Genomic DNA, 12,771 nt, shown 5'->3' with positions numbered 1-12,771 from the left:
ATGTGTGGTCAAAAGTCAGCAGAGAGCGAGGGCCTACCCTCGGCTTTGTGTGGTGTGCTACCCTTGATGACAATGCCAACCTAGCATGACTAGAGACTCCTAGAGAGAGCGGCTTGGACGTTTATATGTCATTGGATGCTTAGCTTAGCCATCTCTAACCTGTTGGATTGTAGTCGCTCAAAAGCAACTCATAGCAGCGGACGACACTTTGTAATGAAATCACTATGAGATGTTTATCAACTCTGTTGTCGAATATCCAAGCCTATCAATGTGCTTTTACACGTGACTATTTTGAAGCAATCTTGCATGCTTTTGGACCTACAACAACAAGCAAAGTCTAAGACTAGGATTTCACACTTATCTCTTGTGTTCTAACACAAGATACATTTCAAGTTGATCTTCCTCGTAAATTGACCATTGTGGTGACCAAGTACTAGATACTATGTGTGTCCGTGATTTAGTTTAAAGTTAATGTTACTCCTTTGTGTTTGTTTTTAATCTTGACCTCCTTTCATGTGTGTCAGAGAAACATTCACTACATTCACGATGTACTTTGCAAATCAAAGTCCAGAAGCAACCTCTCCAAAGCAACCGACAACTCTTTACGTCGATAACTCATAAAGGTCAAACATTAGCATCCACATTTCCATGTGTGCATTTGCTTGGATGGCACACTAGACCACAGGGCAGGGCAAGACTTTTGTTCTTTACAATTCTTGGAGATACATAGTGCCAATCCTCCACCATACTTTACGGTGCTTTTGTATGTCTTGCACTAAATGGTCTTTAGTTTGTATCATTTCCTTGTGTCATGATGAAAAGCTTAACAAGTCTCACAGTTTTTGTTGTAGCTTGTCAAAACATGAAAATTAGCCTCGCACATTGAGACGATACAGCTTCTTGCTCAATAGGTGAGTAGTCTATTTTATTTGTGCATTTATCACTTGCTGCTGTAAATTACTTAAAGCATATGTTTTCTTCAATTGGAAATATTTATTGTCAAGATTTATATGCGTTTGCCACAAACACATATTTTTGCTACCTCCAATGACAATCTAACTTCGGCATTAAAAATAAAAATCCCTAGAACAAGGCCAACCAAGCATGGCTAGCTCACAAAAGACAAGAACAGAGAGAGAGAGAGATGAAGAAGGAGGAGAGAAATTTTAACGTCGGTGCTTTGCTCGTGACAAGCGCACGCACGTGACGCACCTACTTAGTACACGTCCACACACACTCTCACACACACACACAGAGAGAGAGAGAGAGAGAGAGAGAGAGAGAGAGAGAGAGCGAGCTGCTTTTGTTGTTGTCAATCGTTTAAAGGGATAACTTGAAGAATCAATTGCCCGTCTAATGGAGGAGGGGTTGAAAAATACCCTTCATTGGTTGAATGTGTGGCACATGGGAATCATGTGGGTCGCAGCTATTTGCTTTTTCTACCTGAGACTTTTCTTTGCAAAGCTTTCTACGACAAAAGCACCGATCTCGCATCCAGCTGCTGTCGACTCAAGCTCACTTCGTCCAGCTTGCATCATCACAGGAGTAAGAGTTTCCTCTTCAAAATATTTTATCAGGCATTTCTTTTTCGTGCATTGAAAGGACTGGACTTGTGCTTTATGGATACATGTATTACAGTATTGCATGCTTATTACATACGTTATACATGATTAGCTAAACACTCTTATAATGCAGGTTCAATGCAGATCATAATAGCTAACATGAGCCCATTTTGCCTTGATGAAAAAGACTCACTGATACTTATTTCTTCTTATTTACCAAGGCTTCTTCTGGAATTGGAAAAGCAACAGTTGAGGTTCTGGCAAACAAAGGCTACTATGTGATACTTGGTAAGAAGCTGGGTTATCTTCTCTTTTAATCTGAGGTTCTTTCATCCATGACTGTTTCCAATGCCTTCCATATGCCACCTATTTTCACGGTTTGGTTGTGGACTCCTTATTACTCAACAACTTCATAGGAGAAGAAGTCATCAAAGTTACAAGTATGGAAGGTAGCAACCTAGTTAAATTCTCGTTGAGGCTAGCGTTTTAACCAGATTTGGTGGGTTTAGGTGCAGAGTCAAGGTGAGGGAGTAGAGCTAAGAGAGATATTCTGTTTGGGTCTATTGGAGAATGGTTATTAGGCAGCTATGTATGGAGGAGGGATGGCTCCATTTTTTGTTACCACTCTTGGTGGCAATGAAAATACTTTGCTTTGAAGTTGGGGCCACTCCTTATGATCCACTGGGTAAGAAGGACCACAAAGAAAATTTGACACTTTTCATGGCACCTTGGATGAGTTGAAAGCTCTTGTTTCGGTATAGCAGCTTGACGCTGCTTTCTCAAGAGGAAATTTTACTAAGGCTTACAACCGAGAAGGGCCTCTTCTTTCTTGAAGGGGAATGCACTACATTGGTGGTCCATTTTGTTGATCTTGGGTCAAGCTCCAAAGACTTCGCTGGAGTTTAGGAAATTGTTTGCTTTCTTATGGTTGGCATATAAGGTTTTTAGGACTGACATCTTGTCTGTATGGAACCACTCGAGGTTTTAAGAGGAGGACACTTCGCAAACTTACAACCAATGGCCACTTTTAGATTGTCACCTTAGATGAGCAAATGGAGAAGTTCCTCTTGAGTTGAAAAGGTATTTCCTAAAAGAACGACCTTTAGCATGATCTTTTTGTCATCACATTTTCTGTTTTCCTTTTGGTTTATCGCTTGTGGTGTCCCTCCTCCAGCTGTTGTTCAGCAGCCACCTCGAGCAAGTGCACCAGTTTGTTATGGGGATGCTCCAGTACAGCGACCCTTGATTCCTATACCTTTATTGCAGTCTTCTTCAACGAATCTGGTTTTTTGAGTAGCCTCTTCATACTTATCCTCGTCTTTGGTTGGCCCTTTTTTTTTTTGCTTTGATAGTCAGATGCTGGTTGGGGAGCAGACTGCGGGTGGTCGTTACCTGTGGCATGTGTAATTTTTCCCCCTTTCACTAACTACTAGCTCCCCTTCTTTGAAGATATTTTTTGGAGGAGTTGAGTTGCTGATTTTTAGAGGTTGCTAGTCTCTCACTTCTCCTTTGTTGGAGGCCATGGCACTTCTTACTCTCAAGCAGATCAGTGTGTGGTCACACAATGCAGAGCAACTCCCTGAAACTTGTAGTTTGTTCGTATCAATTAAAAAGAAGTACCGAAAGGGACACCAAACTTTGGGGGCCAATGCATCTGGAAGTTGAACTCTGCCACTTTGTGTCTTGACTACTTTTATTATGGAAGTTCAAGTGTTAAGTTGCAGGTCCATTTGTGTGTTGTTGTGAGATTACCATCTTGTCGATGCAAAGCTGGTTATAGTGGCATATGCACTTTGATTATGATGCAGAGGGTGGAGAAATGGAAGCTGAGCTAGCCACGAGGTAAACTCAGAAAGTGGTACCGCTTATTGGTGCTCTTCCAGTGACTATCCAAGATTATCATGGAAAAGCTGATTTCCACATTATGAAGTTGGGCAATTGCGATGTTCTCTTGGGTATACCTTGGCACGACAAGAATGATGCGACTCTCCATTCGGGAGGAGTGATGAGGGAGTCGTTGAATATCTTCTGGCCCGGACCTTGTTAGGTTATGCGGGAGGAGTGTTCATCAGCGACTTTATGTTTCTACGCTTGTAACATGCATATGTGAGCATTTGTGTTGCATTGTGATGTGCCAATCACTGAATATTTCTAACTGGATGAGATTGCGTGGGTATGTAATTTTATCAAAACACCCGTGGAAGATCAGTTTGGTCTGGGTGTGATGGCTAATTTTACTACACCGGAATATCAAGAGTTCCGATCTGGACGGAAGGAGAAGCTAACTCCTTGATCAAAAGAGCCGAAAGGAGAAGCCAACTCCTTGACAAAAAGAGCAAATTGATTGTCCCTCGGAATGTCCCTTAGAAATTTTTGAGCTAACTGAGATATGTTGTAATCGTGGACGATTACTTTCTTTCAAGAAGGGGGGATGTCACAAACTGCTGACGTCAAGCCCTGAAGAATGGAGCCAACTTGCAGATCCGGGCCAAGGGGCCTAAACCCTAGAAGAAGCTGAAGCAACAAAAGAAGCAAAAGCAATAGAAAAATTTTATGCTAGCTTGTTGACGTGGCAGAGCTGTACGGAATCTCGTATTTTATGCTGACATGCTGACGTGGCAATTGTACGGACGCCCGTAATTTGTGCTGACAGGTGCTGATGTGGCAGTGTACGGATTTCTCTAATTTGCTTTGGTAGTTTTTTTTACATCAGCTTTTGAGGCCAATTGCTTTTGAGTTTGAAGGCTTTTCATGTAAACTGCTTTTCATAGGCCAAGGGCCTTTAAATATGTGCAGAGGACTCATTCTCTGGGATGCTTCAGTGAGAAGGTGCAGAGCGCGAGTATCGGCATTGTACTGAGTTCAAGTAATATAAAGAAATACCGAAAGGGGTGCCAAGGTTTGGGGGCAATATTCTTTGGGGTGGAATTCCGCCACTTCGTGTTGTGTGTGCTCTCTCTCTCTCTCTCAGTTCAGTTGTTATTGAAGTGCTAAAAGTCTGTTCAGTTTGTTCTTTTCTATTGGCACTTGGTGCCCATCTTGTGACATGGCATTCATGAATCACGACGGGATTTTTGTGTTTCTTATGTGGCATATTTTTATGCTAAATGATGCCTTTGGGCACTAGTTTTAAATAGAAGCGTCAGCTTGTTGTATCAGTTGCTATTGGCCAAGGGTCTTTAAATACATGCCCGGGGGGTCGTCTCTGGCAGATCACTTAGTGCAAAGCAACTCTCTGGCAAGTGTACTATGTTCTTATCAACATAAAAAAGTACCGAAAAAGGCGCTGGACTTTGTGGCAAGTGCATCTAGAAGCGGAAGTCCACCACTTCCTGTCTCGGCTACTTTGAGTATTAAAGTTCATGTGTTAAAATTCTTGTTCTATTCGTGTGTTGCTGTAAGATTACCGTCTTATCAATGCCAAGTCGGTTACAAGAATTGAGCAATCACACTATTACAATGTTCTGTTCTTTCCTTACGTCAATGAATGTAACTTTGCGTTATTGATGGTTCCTTTTTTTGGAGAGAGAGAGAGAGAGAGAGAGAGAGAGAGAGAGGAAATGAAATGAAATGTTATGTTATATTAAATGTCTTCAAAAGGCCAAAATGACCTATGAGACCAAACTGATACAATCTTGGTGGATCTAATCCAATGTCTGGGTACAACAATAAAAATAAAAATATAGTGAGACTAAAATCATCATCATCATCATCATCATCAGTGCGCGAGGATGCTCGGCATTGGGCGTTGTCCGAGAAAGTAGTGCATTGGTTTCTGAAGAGCTTCGTCAATGTCCACCTTTGTAAATAGTCGTACTGGGCGTCTCCCATGTCGTGCTAGAATAGTCTTGATTCTCTGATGGAGCCTCCGTCGATGTCGTGGCCGCCCTCATAGACGTGAGCGTCTAGCTCTCCCAAGCTCAATGGCTCTGTCAACTAATATACCTCTGGTATAAGTGGGCTGTGAAGTCTGTTGTGGAGCATGCTCATCTGGCTGCTGAGTCCTTGCTCTAAAGAAGTCAATAATCTCCCTTTGTGAATGTCTCCCATTGCATGATCTCCTGAAGAGACTCTCCTTGTGTGTGCGCAGCTCTAGCAAAAAAAACTCGACTCATCTGTGATCCTGATATCTCATGACTCTAGCCAATGGTCCAAAGCCCTCTCTGAATAGACAATGAAAACGGCCTCGTATCTCATAGTATACCGGACAATGACAAATGTGACGTAACTGTGTCTCTGGCTCTATATGACACAACAAGCATATCTTGGCCTCTGTTGGTACTCTCCTAAATGTGCCAATTTCAATCTCTAGCTGATGCGATGATGTGCGCATCTGACCAATAGCACATCGTATCCCATAGGATATATGAGTGTCCGTATAGGCCGGTCTGATCATATATCCATCTTCTGTTAGTTGGAGAAGATGCTCTCTATAGAAATTCCTTCGTGCCCAACTCATCTGTCGGTTGTATCCATGTCTCTTGGTATCTAGCTGAATCAAATCTTGACGTATGAGTCTAGTGATCTGATGGGGGGACTAGCTATGGCGGGTGCCGGTGGTGAGGGGCCATGGCTTGGAGATGGTGATGTGCAGAGAACGAGATGGAGAGAGAGACTCAATAGAGCTGAAAGTAAAAACACGCTGTGATTGATTGTTCTTTTGTTTTGTGTAAACATAAACTTACATATAAAGGCCAAAATTGCCATGCACGACTTGACTCTAATTGAACTCCAACTTGACTCTAATTGAAGCTACCTGCATGCTCCATAAAGGGGAGTTTTCCACAGGCGAGACGCACAAGGGCTTGCATACCCAACAACCCCCCCCTCAAGCCCAAACCACTGACTGTGGACTTGATACAGACCATGGTAGAGTCCAATCACGTGAAACCACGAGTAGAAGCCTCCCCCTTGACAATAACATAGGTGTGTGTGTGCACTTCCCTCAAACAACCATCAATGTGAGACATACCAGAACCTGACCAAACAACAAAGGGTGGTCTTACCATTATATTTGCTTTTCTTCGGTATCACCATGAAGCGAGAAGCTTTGCAAACAATTGTCTTTGCAGTACTTTGATACTCTTTGTTGTATATGAGCGTCATCAAAAGCACCGCACATTTCCTTGGTTATCTGCTACACAGTTGCCAAGCAACACTTTGCTAGGCTATGCCTTGAACGACCAACTTCACCACCAAAAAGGAAAAAGCTTGCTGTGTCGGAAAATTTTCTGTGTAAACCATCAAGAAAGTACAAATTTGCTATCTGAATTTGCTATTTGATCACCGAATAAAGATGTGACTAACTGCTGGTGTGAATACCCGCTTGGGTAAGGCCTTGAGAGCAAATTGGGTGGTCACGTGCAGGCAGTGTGAATTATTCAACAAAAAAAAAAGTGTAAGGTGCAGCGGAATGAATGTTGTATTTTTTCAAGATTAGTGATCTATATTGCTCAAGGTTCCTTTTAGTTCTTAGGGAAGGAGAGAGCCTTCATATTATGGAGAGTGCTATGATCACGAACAAAGTGAATGGATATTGTGGGTGCAAGTGAATGAGACACAGAGAAGGAGAGAAGAGAGATACGACACCCGAGAGTTTGTAAAACCCTCCTCCGAAGGCCCCACTCTCGTCGGCGAGAGTGGTCTACTTTTGATTGCACAAAGTGGTACAATGCGTATGCAATGGTCTGATGCAACTTGGACTATGCCGATGACGACGACGGTGATGACGACGACGACTTAGGGCTGAAATCTGGGATCTTCTATTGGTTGAATTTCGTGGCTGTTTCGGGGCTGAAAATGACTGTTTCACTGCTGTCTTTATGGCTGAATATGATGGGTGTGTCGAGGGTCATGCTGAAGACAAAACGCTGATGATAAGTCTCTTTCTTGCTGCGTTTTGCCGCTGTTGCTGAAGGCTGAAAAAACGCTGGCTATGGCAGAAATTCCCATGCTAAAAAACGCTGAAAGGACAGGTTCTTGCTAGCGTTAGTAAATCCCTGCATTGGCTGAAGTTTGCTGAGTCAAAACGCTAAATGGGCTGAAGTGTTTGAGTCCAAAAACGCTATTGGCTGAAGTGGCTGTAGGGGGGAAAAACGCCAGGAACTGGGAGTTGATGGCGATGGCTATGGGAGATGGTAACGCCAGGCAAGAAGGAAGCTAGGCGATCCAAAGAAGGAAGCTAGGCGATCCAAAGTGCTGATGGCTGCGGGTGAAGGGGGGTGGCCTCACCAAGTGGCTTGACGAGGTTCTTGTTGAGAGAGGGAGGGAACACCTGTTGCTTGGGGAAGCTTGTTGTGCTCTCTGCTCATCTGCCAGAAAGTGCTAACTTTGGGTTGCTTATATATTAACTTAGCAAAATTGCCCTACCTACTTTTGTTGGAAAGTCACTTAAAAATAATAAGTGAAAATAACCAAAAATAGGCTAAATGCACTGGAAAATTCCCCTAACTGAATGTGATGGATTTTGATGGGAATTCTGATGATCATACTGTGTGCAATCGGAGGATATGCATCTACACTCAGTGACTGGGCATGCACGGTCTACGAGTAGACTCACAAAAGTGCTAGATCATTGCTAATCTATACTTGATTGGACTGACTGAACCCTGCTGTGGTGTAGCTTGTCCACGGACACATAGGGTTGGGATGTGTCATGTGACATCCCCTCCTTTTCAAAGTGAGGTACTGGTACCGAACTGTATGGTGTCGAGGGAGATCGCCAACAGCATCCGGAATCCTGGAAGGGACTCTTTGCCGGCCCACTCTGATGTGTGGGTCGTGCGGTACTTGAACTTCATAAAGGTCTGTAACGCTTGCTTCTTTGGGCGGCGACCCGAAAGCGACAAAGTCTTCTGTGGCTCCTTCAATGCTTCAACTTCGTCGAGTATCCTGCTTCTTTCGTCTTCAAGAATCTCCATGGCTGAAAATTCCTGAAACCATCTCCAACACAAAACCATGAACATACCTACTCCATGTAAAGTGAAGGAAAAAAATATTGTCTTCTCTAAAGACTGTGTATGCAATGTAGATGAACATAGAGACGGAGTGACAATCCGTTCATCAAACACATGCAAACAATGTGATCGAATCTTTTCTGTTCGATCAAAATCAATCAACTATGGAAAATTACAATGGAAATGCCCATGCTTGGTGCTCATACTATCATGTGCTTGTTCGGAAACTGTGTCATGCCAAGGAAGAGACATGGAATGTGACTTCCTTGAATGCATACTTTTCAGCTTTTCATGAAAAATCCGCATACATTCGTGCTCATCCATGAGAGAAACGTGCTCAACATACAATATGTCATGCCTAGGAAAAGGGATCACATAACGATGTTGACTAAAATACAGGAAACCTTCACGAATGAAACACTCGAACAATGCGTGCGTATCCATCATGCGAACACATAATACTTCTTGTGAGGGTTCTGTGGACCAAGGCTCGAGAGCCAAGATCGCTTCTTCGGGATCTATCGAATCTTCTTGTGGGGGATCTGTGGACCTCGACTCAAAAGCCAAGATCGATTCTTGGTGATTGATCGAATCTACAACGAGGTTAGCTTCGCTAGAAAAAGCATCTACTAACACATCATCCTTGTGAACAATCACATCTTCTTCATGCAACTCATCGTGCTTGTGAGAAATCACATCTTGATCATGCAAATCATCATGCTTGTCATTGTCATCCAAATCATCATGCAAATCATTATCCTTCAAGTCACCATGCTTCTCATAATTATGCAAGTTCTATGTGTCATGCTGTGGAGAAAAAGAGATTGAGAGAATCTCCTTATCCCGAATCCTTTCAACCTTGTCCTGCATATTAGCAATGAGAGATGGAGAAGGAGCAATGTCCTCTCCATGAATGACAATATGAGAATCATTGTCGGCATTGAGAGTTATAGTGTTAGTCGCAAATTTCATGAGAGTGTCATTATGACGAAACCATCAAATGCCCAAAATCATATCACATCCTGAGAGAGGAGAAACAACAAATTTTCTAGTGAAGGCAGTTTGTTGAATTGCAAACAACACATCAAGGCACTCCTCTGTGATGAGAACGTCCATACCCGGACGAAAGCCAGAGACCTCGATAGGAGATCTCGGACTAACTTCGAGGCGGGCTCTCTCAACAAGAGAGGAACTGATCACATCATGCATACTACCTGGGTCAAACAATATGATAAAAAACGGTGCCCCGATGTACGACTATAACATTTAATGAGAGATTCATCAATGGGAGGGTCCTGAGAAACTTGGGGCACACTCGTGTTATCATTCATTGCACTGACAGATGTAGTGGGTGTTGTGGGTTCTTTAGATTCATTCCATTCAAGCTTAGGACATGTTCATGTTATGTGACCCTTAATGTGACAATGAAAACAACGACCTTCCTTAGAATAAGTGCTTTGTTCTTCCGACGTGTGATGTATCCTCCTACAATTCCCTGTGCTACCTTTTCATCTGGAGTAAGCTTAGGTTTAGCAATTGTGTTAGCCTTACCCTTAGATTCATTAGAAGAATTCTTTGATGAGAGACTGTTGGAAGATTGGTTAGAAGAGGTATCATTCTTACCATTCTTACCGTTCTTACCATTCTGAGGGTTCTAAGAAGTCTGCGAGATACTTGTGGAAGTCTTGTTCTCCTTAGGCTTTCCCTTGTTGTGCTTCATCTCTTGTGCGAGAGCAATCGCTACCGCCTTGTTGAGATCGATTGGATCGAGTACCTCGACATCGTACTTGATATACTCGTCCAATCTAAAGAGAAAAGCCTCTTTGCGCTCATCATCCGATTTTCGTAATTGAGTGCCTAGTTGCAAAACACGATTAGAAAAAGACAACCGGCATACCATTTTGCTTGAGAGCGCGCCAATCGTCCTTCAATCGTGCAAGGTACTGAGGTGTCATAAACCGCGCCTTTAGCTTGTCTTGGAAATCAGCCCAACTAAAAGAGAGGGGCGTGAAATCGTCGGCTGCCTCTAGGTGCGCGGCTAGCTGTGCCTCTTGCATGCGTGGTACCAATTGATGGCATCACCGGCAAGGTACATAGCTGCGGTCGAAACTTTGCTATTGCATGTTTTCTTATTTGTCGCAAAATAAGTATTAAATTGATGCAACCAAGAATGAATAAACGTAGCATCCATCTTACCGTCATACTTATTGAAAGTCAACTTTTCAGTGACTGGGTTGTTGGAATCCGCATCGTGGCTTGCACCACTTGAGGAACTTCCACGATCTTTGGGTGGTTCGGTTTTCGAGGCTAGTGCTTGTCGAAGCAATTCTTGAGTGCGTAGCTCTCGTTGAGCTTCAGGCTCGGTCTCCAAAGCCAATCTATGAGTGGCACGATCGGCCTCCAAGGCCGCGTTTCTTGCCGCCTCGTCAGTCTTTCTTTGTTGCTTCCATTCTTTGCGTTCGTTGCGCTCGCGTTCTAAAGCAAGGCTATTGTCTTCTTGTTTTGCGGCAAGTTTTGCGTTTCTTTCATCGCGCTCACGTTCCTGAGCAAGGCGATTTGCTTCTTGTCTATCCATCATGGCCATCATTTGCTTGACCATTGTCTCCATAGGGTTTGGTGCACTTGGTGGCGTAGATGGCGAAGGGGGAGGGTTGAAGAAATCATCTCCGGGTGGGGAAGAGTCTTCGTCGCCTCTCTCATGCTCATCACCTGTATGCGAAGTATCCATTCCGCTTCGGGTGACGACCATGCACTAGTATCTTGGGTTCTTAAGTTCGCGAGGAACTTGGGTTCTTGAGGGTCTTGAGGTTCTTGAGGTTCTTGATTCTTGAGGGTCTTGATTCTTGAGGGTCTTGGGTTCTTGAGTCTTGAGGGTCTTGGGTTCTTGAGGTTTTCTTTCGTCGGCAAATCGCGTTGGAGAAGGATCTTCTCTTCACCCGAGTTCTACTCCTTTCTGCGGGCGCACCCCTTGGCGGCTTTGCGCTCACACCAAGGTTGCTTTTTCCCACCCTCAGGTCAATTGGCCGGTCGCTAGGTGCATGGTCCGCTCTCAATGAGTGAAAAGAGACACAAGGGGAGGCTGGACAAGCCCTTCTTTCTTGGGATTCTAGTCACTCTTCAGCAAAACACGATTAGGAATCGACATGCCCAAGCGAACTTGGGTTCGTGCGATCGCAACAAGCAAAAAAAAATAAATTCTTGTGGTTCTTGTGGTTCTTCCCTTGAGTAGTATAGAACACTTCCAAAGCTCTGATACCAATGTAAGGTGCAGCGGAATGAATGTTGTATTTTCTCAAGATTAGTGATCTATATTGCTCAAGGTTCCTTTTAGTTCTTAGGGAAGGAGAGAGCCTTTTGTCTTTATGGAGAGTGCTATGATCACGAACAAAGTGAGTGGATATTGTGCGTGCAAGTGAATGAGACTGAGAGAAGGAGAGAAGAGAGATACGACACCCGAGAGTTTGTAAAACCCTCCTCCGAAGGCCTCACTCTCGTCGGCGAGAGTGGTCTACTCTTGATTGCACAAAGTGGTACAATGCGTATGCAATGGTCTGATGCAACTTGGACTATGCCGATGACGACGACGGTGATGATGACGACGACTTAGGGCTGAAATCTGGGATCTTCTATTGGTTGAATTTCGTGGCTGTTTCGGGGCTGAAAATGACTGTTTCATTGCTGTCTTTATGGCTGAATATGATGGGTGTGTCGAGGGTCATGCTGAAGACAAAACGCTGATGATAAGTCTCTTTCTTGCTGCGTTTTGCTGCTGTTGCTGAAGGCTGAAAAAACGCTGGCTATGGCAGAAATTCCCATGCTAAAAAACGCTGAAAGGACAGGTTCTTGCTAGCGTTAGTAAATCCCTGCATTGGCTGAAGTTTGCTGAGTCAAAATGCTAAATGGGCTGAAGTGTTTGAGTCCAAAAACGCTATTGGCTGAAGTGGCTGTAGGGGGGAAAAACTCCAGGAACTGGGAGTTGATGGCGATGGCTGTGGGAGATGGTAACGCCAGGCAAGAAGGAAGCTAGGCGATCCAAAGTGCTGATGGCTGCGGGTGAAGGGGGGTGGCCTCACCAAGTGGCTTGACGAGGTTCTTGTTGAGAGAGGGAGGGAACACCTGTTGCTTGGGGAAGCCTGTTGTGCTCTCTGCTCATCTGCCAGAAAGTGCTAACTTTGGGTTGCTTATATATTAACTTAGTAAAATTGCCCTACCTACTTTTGTTGGAAAGTCACTTAAAAATAATAAGTGAAAAT

General features: G+C 43.8%; 1 protein-coding gene and 1 long non-coding RNA gene across 3 annotated transcripts in view; both read left to right on the top strand.

Moving 5' to 3' along the window:
• The first annotated feature begins 1,130 nt into the window (after positions 1-1,130).
• The window catches only part of LOC147456528 (uncharacterized), a 66,925-nt gene continuing 55,284 nt past the window's right edge, over positions 1,131-12,771 (top strand). The window contains exons 1-2 of one of the 2 annotated variants that reach the window (XM_086514965.1): positions 1,131-1,545; positions 1,784-1,850. In XM_086514965.1, coding sequence (XP_086371091.1) covers positions 1,357-1,545; positions 1,784-1,850 — 256 coding nt within the window. In that variant the 5' untranslated portion in view covers positions 1,131-1,356. The remainder of the gene's footprint in view (positions 1,546-1,783; positions 1,851-12,771) is intronic. The other variant, XM_086514964.1, reaches the window with a different exon arrangement.
• On the top strand, positions 1,865-3,198 carry LOC147456529 (uncharacterized). Its single transcript, XR_015188463.1, has 2 exons — positions 1,865-2,642; positions 2,737-3,198. It is a non-coding gene; the product is annotated as an uncharacterized LOC147456529 (long non-coding RNA).

The sequence above is a fragment of the Adiantum capillus-veneris genome, chromosome 6 (assembly GCF_014529385.1).
Source record: "Adiantum capillus-veneris isolate H3 chromosome 6, ASM1452938v2, whole genome shotgun sequence".
NCBI lineage: Eukaryota > Viridiplantae > Streptophyta > Polypodiopsida > Polypodiales > Pteridaceae > Adiantum > Adiantum capillus-veneris.
Note: the sequence above shows the minus strand (reverse complement) of the source record. Positions and strands in the feature narration are given on the sequence as shown.